The sequence below is a fragment of the Sinocyclocheilus rhinocerous genome, unplaced genomic scaffold, assembly GCF_001515625.1.
Source record: "Sinocyclocheilus rhinocerous isolate Xijiao unplaced genomic scaffold, SAMN03320098_v1.1 scaffold397, whole genome shotgun sequence".
Taxonomy (NCBI): domain Eukaryota; kingdom Metazoa; phylum Chordata; class Actinopteri; order Cypriniformes; family Cyprinidae; genus Sinocyclocheilus; species Sinocyclocheilus rhinocerous.
In genome coordinates this window covers 881,761-895,127 of record NW_015663491.1, presented here as the reverse complement: position 1 = coordinate 895,127, position 13,367 = coordinate 881,761, and the positions used below count along the sequence as shown (strand labels likewise).

The 13,367-nt window shown below is 36.1% G+C and overlaps 2 protein-coding genes across 3 annotated transcripts in view; one reads left to right on the top strand and one right to left on the bottom strand.

Annotated features, from left to right (window-relative positions):
* Window positions 1-2,773, top strand: part of LOC107728871 (serine/threonine-protein kinase DCLK1-like) — a 53,981-nt gene extending 51,208 nt beyond the window's left edge. Inside the window, exons 14-18 of one of the 2 annotated variants that reach the window (XM_016539170.1) lie at window positions 729-809; window positions 957-1,070; window positions 1,314-1,387; window positions 2,451-2,549; window positions 2,733-2,773. In XM_016539170.1, coding sequence (XP_016394656.1) covers window positions 729-809; window positions 957-1,070; window positions 1,314-1,387; window positions 2,451-2,508 — 327 coding nt within the window. In that variant the 3' untranslated portion in view covers window positions 2,509-2,549; window positions 2,733-2,773. Of the gene's footprint in view, window positions 1-728; window positions 810-956; window positions 1,071-1,313; window positions 1,388-2,450; window positions 2,550-2,633 lie in introns of both variants that reach the window. The other variant, XM_016539169.1, reaches the window with a different exon arrangement.
* Window positions 2,774-9,826: 7,053 nt separating this feature from the next.
* Window positions 9,827-13,367, bottom strand: part of LOC107728815 (neurobeachin-like) — a 142,104-nt gene continuing 138,563 nt past the window's right edge. The window contains exons 51-57 of the mRNA XM_016539088.1: window positions 12,475-12,667; window positions 12,296-12,367; window positions 11,651-11,806; window positions 11,350-11,520; window positions 10,524-10,625; window positions 10,086-10,282; window positions 9,827-9,997 (exon numbers count right to left, since the gene is read on the bottom strand). Of these exons, the coding sequence (XP_016394574.1) occupies window positions 9,827-9,997; window positions 10,086-10,282; window positions 10,524-10,625; window positions 11,350-11,520; window positions 11,651-11,806; window positions 12,296-12,367; window positions 12,475-12,667 (1,062 nt within the window). The remainder of the gene's footprint in view (window positions 9,998-10,085; window positions 10,283-10,523; window positions 10,626-11,349; window positions 11,521-11,650; window positions 11,807-12,295; window positions 12,368-12,474; window positions 12,668-13,367) is intronic.

The window sequence follows — 13,367 nt, the reverse complement described above, 5'->3', positions numbered from 1 at the left end:
TGTGTGTGTGTGTGTGTGTGTGTGTGTATTGTTTAAAAAAATAAACAACATTCAAAATAATATGATAACATAAGTTGTGTTTTAAAATAGTAATTATATGAGAATAAATAACGTGGGTTTTTTAAAAACAAAATAATATGATAAATACTTTGTGGTGTGTTTAAAAGCAAGAATTATGATATTAAATAATATTTTTTAAAGCAAAAATAGTTTGATAATAAGTAACATTTGGGCTTTTTATAATCAAAATTATATTCTAAATAATATGTGTTTTTTAAAGCAAAATAATATGATAGTAAATAATTTGTGGTGTTTTTAAAAGCAAAAATTATTATAATGTGTTTTTTAAGAAAAATTGTATAATCATAAATAATATTTGGGCTTTTTAAAATAAAAAACAATATGATAATATGTAGGCTTTAAAAATCTAAATAATATGATTATACTAATAATAATGATCATTTCAAAATTTGTCTACAGTGATACATTATTTTCTGACTAGAAAATAATGTATCATAGACAAATTACGAAATTTAGAATCTTTAAAATCAAACTGAGTTTTAGTTTTAAAAAGCCTACATACTATTATTATTAAACAGTAATCATTTTTATTAGTAGTATTTATTTTTTACTTTTTGTTTACTGTAAGTCATTGTGTTCTCCAATTTAAGGTCATGATTGGCATCAGGGTTTGGCACTAACTCTCTCTGTCCCGTCTGTCTCCTCAGGAGCTGATAGTGTCTATGCTGCAGGTGGAAGTGGATCAGAGATACACAGCACTGCAGGTGCTGGAACATCCCTGGGTCACTGTGAGTAATTCAACCTGGATCCATTACAATATACTGTGTACGAATCTTTATTGCTAAATTATAGGACTGACACAGTCTTAATACTTTTTAGTCCTCTTGTTTCATAACTATAGTAACTGATTGGCTTCATTTCAATGGCTGTTTCAGAATGACGGTCTGTCAGAAAACGAGCACCAGCTGTCAGTGGCAGGAAAGATCAAGAAGCACTTTAACACTGGGCCAAAGCCCAGCAACAACACCCCGGGAGTGTCTGTGATGACGGTAAGCCCACACTGACTGTCAAAGCCTGAAGTTAAGAATCAGACGCCAAATAAACATTAAAGAGCCAGTGAGCGGAGAACCAGACACCATGTGTGATGGACAGCTTTGCTGGGACTCGGAGGCCAAAGAATTCAAACACTATAATACTTTGAAATGATTTTCTTTACTAACAGTTAAAATGGATTTACAGCTGATGATTTCTGAGCATTGTGCACTGAGCTCCACTGATTTCTCTTCGCTTAGCTCGACCATGACTTTTCCATCCAGAGATCAGGGTCGTTGGATTTCTATCAGAACCCGGGCATGTTTTGGATAAGGTAACGCCATGTGTCCACTGAAGCACGCCAGCCCCTGTCTTGTTGAACCCCAGTGTGGGCACTGAAACCTGCTTATATCATGATCAAAAACTGCTGCTGTGGTCATTCATGTGTGTGAAAGTTTTCAGGTGGAGAGAATGTGCATGATTTGCTTCAACATCATGGCAACTGACATATTTTATGTGCTTTCCCCTCAGTGTGCTGCTTGTGTCACTGTCCTGCTTCTAATCAGCTTCTCATGAGCTTCAACCTTGTACAGAAATAAAGTGCTTGGCAGTCAGTCCCACTGTTGTCCCCAATGTTTGTTTGTTTAATAGAAACTCACTTTTAATAAAGAAACTTAGTAAATATATCTATTAGTTTTAAATATACACTGTAAATGACTGGTTTGGGGTCAGTAAATTTTTTTGGGAATAATTATTATTTATTTTTATTATTTATTTATTTTGCAAGGATGCAAATGAATACTGAAAAAATGTATCATGGTTTAAAAAAATTTAAATAAAAAAATTAAATAAATTAAGCAACTATGCTTAATGTTTTTTAACATTAATAATAATAATAAAAAGTATCTTAAGCACCAAATCGGCATATTAGTACAATTTCTGAAGGATCGTGTGAAAATGAAGACTGGATTAATGGCTGCTGAAAATTACATTTTAAAATATAACATACCTATTTTAAATCATATTTCATAGTATTACAGTTAGTACTGTTTATTTTATAAAATAAATGCAGCCATGGTGAGCATAAGGCTTTTTTCAAAAACATTTAAAAAAACTCTTAAAAGTGACACCAAACTTTTGAACTGTAGTGTATTTACATTTAATTTATTGTTGTCATGTTAACTTAATTTTTTATTAAATATAATTTTTTTTAATGTATTTTAATTGTTATTAAATTACTTTTGTTTTATAAATAATTAAGAAATAATTTTTATTAAAGGGACAGTTCACCCAAAACTGTATTTTGGTGACTTCTGGGAGTGACTTTATTTGGAGTATTTTATTTTGCTCTCATGCACATGTTCTGTCACGACTAAAATTCCCCCTTCTTCCATCAGACCACCGCTCTTGATAAGGAGAGGCAGATTCTCCCCGACGGATGCCACCAGAATGTGAGCGCAGCTCCCTGGACCAACCAGCCAACCTGTAGCCTCCACATCCGTGACTTTATTTGGAGTATTTTATTTTGCTCTCATGCACATGTTCTGTCACATGACTAAAATTCCCCCTTCTTCCATCAGACCACCGCTCTTGATAAGGAGAGGCAGATTCTCCGACGAGGATGCCACCAGAATGTGAGCGCAGCTCCCTGGACCAACCAGCCAACCTGTAGCCTCCACATCCCAGCCTTTACTCCCAGTCTGTGCCCTGGTCTGCACCTCGACCCCCTGTCCCAGCCGCCCAGCGGACTCCCCGCTCCAGCCCTCATCCCCAGTCCATGTCCCTCTACCACTACCACCACCACCACGCCCGAGTCTGAAGACTTTTCCGCCTGCTCCACGGAGACTGTTCGCTCCCTCTTCTCCCCTTTCTAGCATTGAAAGGGAAGGGAACGAGTGGAAAGGGCACCAAAAGAGAAAAAGGGTTTATGAGGATTCGGAACGCGGCCGAGTGGACCGATGAACTGAACCATTTTGTAATCTGATCACATAAAGGTGCAGGGAAAATGATGACCGTCAAGAAGGGGGTTTCTTGTTTATTTATGGTCATTATTATAACTTTTATTTATACGTAATAAATACATTTTCTTTTTTTATTCAAGTTCAAACATGTCTTTTTCTGTTGAAGCACCTTAGAAATGTGATGTTTTTATGGGTCCAGTATTGTTCATATGTTTCAGAGGAAAACTGAAAGGACTTTTAGCTAACTTGATTCCTGATAATTAGTATCCTTTGTTCCCAAAAACCTTTCTAAGCAGACAGAAAATGATTTGAATTGCCGATACCTCTTCAGAGATAAACCCTTATGCGGATTTTCTTTCTATTGTGGTCGCACAGCGCTTGTTCATACGCGAGATGGGGACCTTTTTTTGTAATCAGTGTAAATAATATAATTTCAATTATTTTGATATTGACAATATATTTCTTTATCTTAACTAGACAATGTAAGTCACATTTAACCATTTTTGCAGTTTTTAGGTATATGGAACATAAGCACAAATGCATTGTGGGAAAGACATAAGCAACATTCCTTAATACAGGGTCAGCTCTTGGAAATACAAATACCAACGGTTCGGTCTGATGAATGCAGGACATTGATTCAGTGGTACCTCTGTGTCATGAGAAGCGCTGCTGTTAGTGTCGGGAGGTCAGATTGGGGTTGAGTGTTTCTGAAGTGCAGTAAGAGGTGTACTAGTAACTCATAGCCCTGCTTACTGTGTCATTATATTCTCTCATTAGTGCATGGAATACAGAGTGGCTCTTACATTATAATTTGAGACATTATCTTATTAAAAAATATATTATAACCTCATTTTATTGTTGCTTATTGATGCTGACTGACCCAGACTTTCCCAACTTTACAGATCTTCTTTATGCACCAAGAGCTTGTAACACTCGATTAGCGATTAGCTTAATAGTCAGTGCTAGATTGACAGACACCTCAAAATTGGTAACATAACTTGACAGGAACTTGATATAAAGTAAATATTTAAACAAACTGTAAACACAATAATCAGTGATACAAGCGAGGCTTTTCGTAATTCTGTTCTTGTGATATCAATGTAATTTTCTTATAGACATAAGTTGTTGTCTCAAGACCACAACGTATTTTTCTCCAAAAACGTCAAGTCCCAGTCACAACATGATTGTAAATGATTAACCAAGATAATGTATGACCAAACAAATATTTTAAATGTAGTTTAAATTCAGGAAAAAAACTCACCGTTTCCAAGTGCTGAAACTCTGCAGAATGAGGACGTCTGATAAAGCAGTGTAATAGCAATCATAACGCAGGAAAAAGTGTTCAGCGAAATTCTAGAAAACGTTCTATCAGTAAATACTATTAAACAGCCTGAGTAAAATTAGATTAAATGTAGTTTTTCAGACATTTCAACTTAACTAAGTTTGATACACGTTCTGAAACGGTGTCACTCCTATAGTTTTCCCGCCATTTGAGTAAAAGAGCCAATCCCTAACCGGTAACTTCAGCGCGTCACTGCAGCTGCCTTTAGAAGCAAAGACATATAAATACCTAGACGCCTCATTGGCCGCTTTGAGCCGTTGCTGCAATACGTCGTCAACGCGTCCGCCATGTTTATCCGGTCAAGACTGCTTTAAAAACAAATGGAGGTAAATGGGAAAGCTGCGTTTTTCTCTGGATAAAAACACTACAATGTTAAAATTTTTCAGCCGATTTGAGTAGTTTGTGATCTACATGGAGATAAAAATAACTCTGTCTCCAGTTATTTAGTTAGGCTTGGAAAATGATTAATTTTCGTAAGAAACTGTGAAAGCTCACACTCGCACTCTTGTTGATTTGGTTGATTTTTTCGGTTAACAATTCTAATATTAATGTAGTATGTAATGTAATTTTAATGTACATTAAATTAAATTAAGTTTTATCATTGCTTTCTCTGTCTTCAACCCCAACATTTGAGCTTTTCTTGTGCCTCAGGTCAGAACACAGCTCATTCCCTTTGAAATGCTGGGGGAAAAATCGAAATAATACATCTTTAAATACTAATCATTTACCATAATTGAGAAAATGGAATAAAACCAGCGAATACAAATCAAAAAGTGACACACTGTCTGCTTTCTATTTTCATAGCACTCTATACAGATATAAACTCCACAACAAACAGTAACAAATGTAACTGATAATCATTTATGGATCCAGTAAAACTTACAGTTACAGTGGTAAAATATTATGCATTGATACAGTACACAATAAAAATATAGTAAAAGTGATATGTAATATTAAAAAGTATATGTAGTACAAGTTGTAGTAAAGTGAATAATATAATAAAATAGTGAGTACAACAGTACAATAACATAAGTGATATAGATATATAATACCAACAAATGTATGTATAATACCATAATAAATGAATAACAATAGATGAATAATAGCAAGTAGAATATGTAATATCAAGGGTGGAATAATGCAGAATAGACAATAATGAAGAATAAATTAATAGTAAATAAATAATAGTGAAAAGTAGTTTTATAATAGTATTTGTGTAATAATTATTAAACAAAGTAAGACTAAAGACAAGCCAAAAATTATGGTTGTCAATTCCAAGGTGTGTTTAATTAATGTGTTCCTTGAGTAAAACAAAATATATGAGCTGAGATTGGTTCAGAGGATTGTATATTTGTTTCTTTGTTTGTTTTGAATACGCGCCCTCTAGCAGCGAAAACTTACATATTGTGCCTTTAATGTATTCATTAACATGAACTAACACCATACATTTGTTACAGTGTCTATTAATGTTTGATAATGTTAGTTAATGAAAAAGATGACAAATATGAGAAACAACATGGCAAACAATCAATTGCATTACTTTATTAATAAAAGTCTTTCTGCTCTATTTTAAGACATCTTTAAAGGCTCATTTTAGGCGAAATAAGACTTTTAAAGACCTACTAACACACATCATAAAACATGTCATACATTTTTGAAATTGCACACATTTGCAATGACACTCTTTATGATTATGACCAAAGCATTAGAGATGCACCGATTGACCGGCCAGTGATCGGAATCGGCCAGTCAGTCTCACGTCTTGCTGATTCCGAGTGGGGTTGTGTCGGTGAGGAAATTTTCCCACCGGTTAATCGGCGTGACAACACCGGTAATACCGGTATCACCGCGGGGGCGGGGCATTCCCTCTTTTCCTCGCTTTCCTTCGCTTTTAAATAGCTTGTAAAAGCGGTGTGCCCATTTTAGTGACGTAACCGGTGTTGCGGCTTAACAACGGTATCACCGTCAACACCGTCTATCACGGCAAGCCTAATTCCGAGCCGATCCTTCTATTGCCAGCGGTTCCGGCAATGACGTCACAGCCACGCGCACACTCACAGTCGCGTGTAAACATGTCGTTTCGCGTGAGAATGGTTCTAATTTTAATTGCATTCATTGTAGGGTAAGCAACATTATACGGCCATGATGTTTCCCCGAATATCAATATCAACACGATTGCAATGCGACACTGATTTTATACAATAGTATTTAAATAAACAATTAGTTAAAATTAAGTGACTTAGATTTTAGACAAAATATTGACTGTTTTTGCTCAATTTCGCTGACGAAAATAGTTCCGATCAAAGCCACAGCAGAACTGTTGTGTGTCTCAGAGCAACACACAGTGGTGTTTCATTACTGAATGAATCCACGTTTTTGAATGAATCGAGTGAGTCAATGATTCAGTGGTCTATTCATAAAGACAGTCAATTGCCTCGTTTCTGAATCATTCAGCCGTTTGAATGAATCGGTTGAATGAATGAATAAATGACTCATTAAAACAGACATTTGGCGCCACCTACTGGTGGTTTAGTCATATTTAAAAGTATCATTGCATTTTTTCAACATTTTGTATATTTAACATCTTATAATCTTAATCTTATAAAATTTATGCATTTGAAATTTTGCAGTGTAAATGCATTTATGGCACCTCAGCTTCATCAAACTGTCTGTGTAAATGCGTCTAATGCCACTTCAGATGCAGCTTCTGTTTCCTCAGCAGTGGAAAGATAGAGTGCGTTAATACTAATTTAATTTGAATGGTAACAATTCTAAAGTAAGACTTTGATGTGAAAGATGACACATTTAATAAGGTTAGGGAAAAAATTACCATTTATAAACATAGTGGTAAATGACATCTGTTTTGTTACATACAGAAACTCATTTTAAGTTAACTATTTCTTCCTCTTTCCAGTCACAGAGCACTTTATTTTGAGAGTTGTTTAAGTGAGAGAAAATCTGTAACTTAGTCCAGATTGGGGGAATTGTAATGTTTAATAATTTCTTTTATTATGTAAATAATTTTTGCATTGAAATTTGCATAGATTTTTGTTTGTATATGCTGTCAAATTATAGTTCTTAGAAAGAAAATCGGAATCTGCAAAAATCGGTATCGGCAGGTCACACTTCCAAAAAATCGAAAATCGGAATCGGCCAAGAAAATTGCAATCGGTGCATCTCTACAAAGCATCCTTACAATTAAAAGCCGTTAACGCAAACGCACATTTTTTAAGAAAACATAAGTAAGTTAATGTTCTTTGACTTACTGCCACCGAATCTCGAATCCACCATACCTTTTGAACATCCGGAAGTGAATGAACCTGTACATGTGCATTAACGCCAGTCAGTACGGCGCGCATGCGAATTTAAGACATGCGTTACGTCACTTTGCGCATGCGTGGCAAACACATACGTACGTGACATAGGTTAACAAAAAACAAAAAAAACTATGTGACGTCACCGCACTACAGTCTGCAGCGAGGAGTACTTGTGGGGCCGGTGTTTCAAAGATGGCCGCCGAGTGACATGACTTGCCTTAAAGGGAATTTGAATGAAACAGCATGTGTAAAAGCTTCGAAGCTTACATTTTTTGCCACGTTGAACAGTTACTGTATTTACATTATTTTGAGGTTAGATTTAGGGTTTAAATAGGTGTAGACGTTAATAAAACACAATCTGACCGGTAGCAAATTTAATTTGTTATTTTATGGCGAGATTTTGCTTTACTTCCAGCTGTAGCTGTATCCCTTCCATTAAAAAGCTAACTGACCTCATTCCATTCAGGACATTCAGTATTTAAGGACATTCAGATCTAGTTGTTTAAAGAAAAACACACCAGTACTTCAAAAAGATGTTTTGGCTTGTTTTATTGTAAATACGACAAAAAGGAAACAATTTTATTTTACAGTTATTGATCTATATATTGGCATGAATTAATATTTAAACATTTTAAGAGACACCTGTGAGATTCTGGTTTATTCAAGTTGCAGCAAATCCATGAAACAGCAGGTGGGGACTGAATTTAAAAATTACATCTGAATCTAAATAAATCATCCATTATTTACTTCCTGCCAAAAACTATTCCTCTCCTCTCCACAAACGATGCAGACATATAAAGTAAAATAATTTAAAATAATATGCAATCATCATGATCAGATACACCTTGCAAAATAAATGAACAAAAGATATTTAGCAAATGTACAAATCAAATCAAATATACAGTACTGACCACTCACCTACACAGTGACAGACCTGCAGGTTATGTATGCGCAGCTGTCTCATGTATAATTCACATCCAATGGCCAATGAAAAGGCAGATCAACAAATTATTTGCATAATTTATTTGTGTTTTCATTTCTGAACTCAGTCTTAGCTTCCAGCTGACTAGTAATTACACTCCTGTAGTAAAACAACTATATTTCAATATCAGTGTTGTTGATTGAAAAATATCCTTCTCACTCTTTTCTCTCACACTTTTTAAATAGGGGGATGAAAAAAATGTCTCAGTATTCGTGTATGCGGATTTCAAACATCTCAATCCATGTATTAAACCGCGTTTCTGCAGTCACTCTCGGCTACAAGGATATTGCTTACTGTGGCTGTGGTTGTACAACGTAATCATCACATATGATTATAATATTATTTAAATACAACAAACATCAATGCACAAATTATACAATGGAGAATGGGTCTAAAATGTGGTAGAAGACCAAAGAAAAATAAATCCTTATACGATGATAAATTATGGGTTGTTACCGGTGCAATGTGTCTGATACAAAAACGTCAACATTAATAATTGTTCTTTTTTTTCATAAATGAAACGTGTGAGTGAGGGAGGGTTTCTTTTTCTCTTTTTTTTATTTGTTGATTTTTTCTCGTTATTATTTTTTTATGGCCCGCTTACATGCCTGGCTTTCCTAACCATCACAATATTTACATATATGACAAAACAATTACCAAATATACAAAGAGGAAAGAGAAGCTTGTTTCCTGTCTGAGCAGTTCACTTCCTCCCCGTGAATCGGCAGGCCTTCATCTATAATCATCCAAATCATCATCATCATTTTGTTGGAACTACACAATATCTTACAGCAAGTAATTAATAAATAAATTAAAGGATTATGGGATTTTCCGTAATGGAGAGCGAGCGGGAAGTATGATTTTTATCCCCTTGTAGTGAAGAACTGCGCCATTGCAGTTTGTATTTACAAAGACTACGTTCACCGCTGCATCTTAATCCCACCCCAGACCCCCTCCCTATATTTACATAATAAATATACACAGCACACATACATATATTATGTAAACAAAAACTTATTTCGGATGCGATTGATCACGATTAATCGTTTGACAGCACTAATATATATGTATATTATATTATAAATTATATTTTTTTTTTACAAGAAATGTTTTTATTTAACAAAACAACATTGTTAAAATGAATGTTCAATGTATATGTATATTATTATTTTTAGGTCAGGTGTGCCCACCTCTGGTCATGGGATAAGTCCATAGCCCTGATGCCTGCGTCACAGCCTGGGTAAATATACAGCTGCTTAAAATCACAGGCCTGCCAGACTTCAACAACACCGTTATCACCTCCTGTTACCAAGTTCTGACCGTCGCTGCTCAACAGAATGGCCTGGGGGAACACAAAAGCAGATTAAATACAGAGACTAATGTGATTAATGTGTATTTGTTTCTGTTCCAATATGTATGTCTCCTCTTACACGTGTGGAGTCATTGATCTCCATCTGTGCCAGGAGTTTGCCGTTAATGCTGAAGTTACAGAAGTGTCCTCTCTCATAGTAGATGATACAGTGGCCCTCACTGGACACAGAGATCAGACGGGGCCAGACACAGTTCTCAGGGCCCTCTAGGGCCCGCAGTAAATCTCCTGTGATGGTGTGCACCAAACATGGCCCCTCTGTAAAACAAGACAACAGCAAGAAACTCTCAATTCTGTCATTACACAGCAAGCAGAGACACTAAAAACGGAGAAATTAGGAAAAAATTACAATCACAATTTTTTTAAATAAACATCTTTAAGACATATTTAATTCCTTAACTGTAATGGGTTTATATAAGCCCTCATAGAAACCAATACTAGTATGAAAAGAGTTGATTTCTGATATGCTAATATTCAGATTGCTTCCTCTCAGACTGACCTTTGGCCCCACTGATGACAAGTCCCAGTTCAGCACACACTGACACACACACCACCTCATGGTCATGGCCTGTGAGAACCGCTCGAGGTGCTGGATAATCACCTACAATACAACAGAAGGTCAGCTTCTAGAATCCTAAAAATCTCATCAAACTTTTGTTTTTTTTTGCCACAGAACTAAAACCCATTACCACACCAAAGTAAAAATGAAAAAGAAGATTGTTAGGAATGAGATGAAGGTAGGCAAGCAGGCAATAAAAAGGAATGAATTTAATATATTCAGCATGTAACATCAATGTTAAGTATTAAAATATGTCCTATGTATGTGATATCTTACACACTATACTGTTCAAAAGTTTGGGGTCAGTTAGTAAGATTTTATTTTTAAGAAAATAATACTGCAAGGACGCAATTACAGTAATTGATCTGAGTGACAGCAAAAAGATTTCTATTTGATAGAAAACTTTCTATTCCTCTAAGAATCTTGAGAAAAAAAAACAGCTTCCACAAAGAATATTAAATAGTACTAATTTCAATATTAATAATAATCAGAAAGGTTCCCTGAGCACCAAATCAGCATATTGAATGATTTCTGAAGGATCATGTGACTTTAAAGACTGGAGTAATGGCTGCTGAAAATTTAGCTTTGCATCACAGGAAAAAATTACATTTAATGCATTAAAATAAAAACAGCTATTTTAAATTGTAATAATATTTCACAATATTACTGTTTTACAGTGTTTTGGATTAAATGTATGCAGCCTTGTTGAGCACTGAGTTACGTAAATGAAAGCGATACTCATGTACTCTGGGTCATTTGTGCTCACTGTTGTTGGGATTGTCTCCGATGATGTGGTGTCGTCCGCTCCAGTACCACAGCAGAAGGGTTGCATCTCGTGAGCCAGAGACAATGTAGCAATCACCTCCAATGTAGGACTCAGATCGCGCAAGACAGGTCACCACATCCCAGTGACCAAACACGATCTGAGTGAGTTTCCCTGAATGAAGAGTGAGCAGATGAGCATATATATGTGCACATAGACATTTTTTTTGTAGTAAAGAGTGAAAGTCTTTTATATGTACAAGTTGGCATACAAAATGGCATAAAATCCCAAAAGACACAAGCACCTGTCTCAGTGGAGTAAACACGGAAACTCTTGTCCCAGAAACCACATGCCAGGATGTAGCGGTTGTCGGCTGTCACCACAAAGCAGTGCGTGTTGATCTGAATGCTTTGATCCACCAAATCTGTGATCTGCCTTTTACTAATGCCAGAGTTATTGGCTGGGAAAGAAAACACAGACCAGGTGTGAATATTGGAAAAATATCCAGTTTGAGTCTGAAGATACAACCAAGTTTCATCAGACTTTTAAAAGGACAGTCCACACAAAAATGAAAATTCTCTCATAATTTACTCACCCTCACGTCATTCCAAACCTGTATGCATTTCTTACTTCTGCAGAACATAGAAGATATTTTGAAGAAAGTTGGTAACCAAACAGTTTCGGTTCCCATTGACTTCGACTTTCATTTAATGGAGCAAAAACTACAATGGAAGTCAATGGGCACTGAAACCATTTGCTTACCTACATTCTTCAAAATATCTTATTTTGTGTCCAACAGAAGAAAGATATTCAGGTTTGGACATGAATGGGAATAAATCATGTCAGAATTCACATTTTTGGGTGAACTATGCCTTTAACTGATGGAATTTCAGGCCTAGTGACACAAGTTACTGGCTAAACACATGGTCACATGATCTGAGGAACTTACCAATCAGAGAGTCCATTTCAATAGGAAGGTGATGAGCCTGTTCTAATGAGTATCCCGGAGCACCTCTGAGACCTAAACAAAACATATCGCTAATATTGTAAATAAACTTGCACTAAACAGTAAAAAAGGTGGTTAATTCAATGGTTACATCTAAGAAAGTTGCAAATGGTAGTGCTCACCGACTGTGTTGTGCCAGCGGTTGACGGCGAACAGCCGGCTGCATGTGACCGTGACCGCAGCGGGAATGCTGAGGTGAGGCAGCGTGTTGGCCGCCACGTGCGTGACAGGAGAGTTGGAGGGGAATTTTAGCACCATGATTACATCTTGCTGCATTTGGTCCTTGAACATTAGAGGACTCTGAGGAAGGAAACACTAATGAGCAGAAGAGAGAAAGAGGAGGAGGAAGAGGAAAAATTGGGAAGAAAAAGGAGAAAGGAAGGGACAGGGAATTAGAAAGGTAAATTACAATGGAGCAAACAAGGTGAAAACCACAGGGTGGGATTCTGGGTAAGGATGTAGTTTAGGATCAGTTTTGGGCTGGTTTGGACCATCAGGAGGGGGTAGGGCTGGGTGATATGTGTAACAGCCAACCCTAGACAGCCTTCTAAGTGTAAATCAGTGTCCGAACCAGCTAAATATAAAGTTTATGTACTACCGGACTGTCATTTTTCCACTTTGTGGCAGCATTTTGCATTTACGACAAAATTTGGTCCATCACAACTAGCTGCAATTCTGAGCTACATAAAATGAAAGTAATAAAGACAAATCATGATAAAAGATGTAATAACAAGAGACAATATTTATCTATTTAAAGGGGTCATATGATGTTGCTAAAAAGAACATTATTTTGTGTATTTGGTGTAATGAAATGTGTTTATGCGGTTTAAGGTTCAAAAAACATTATTTTCCACATACTGTACATTATATCGTGATGTAGGTATGTGGGGGCGTGTTAGAACGAGCCGTTTTAGGTAGGCGTGGCTGACTCTTAACTTTTATAAAGAATATCTCTTTGGATTTGAGACTTTAGTCTTTGCAACTTTACAGATCTTCTTTATGCACCAAGAGCTTG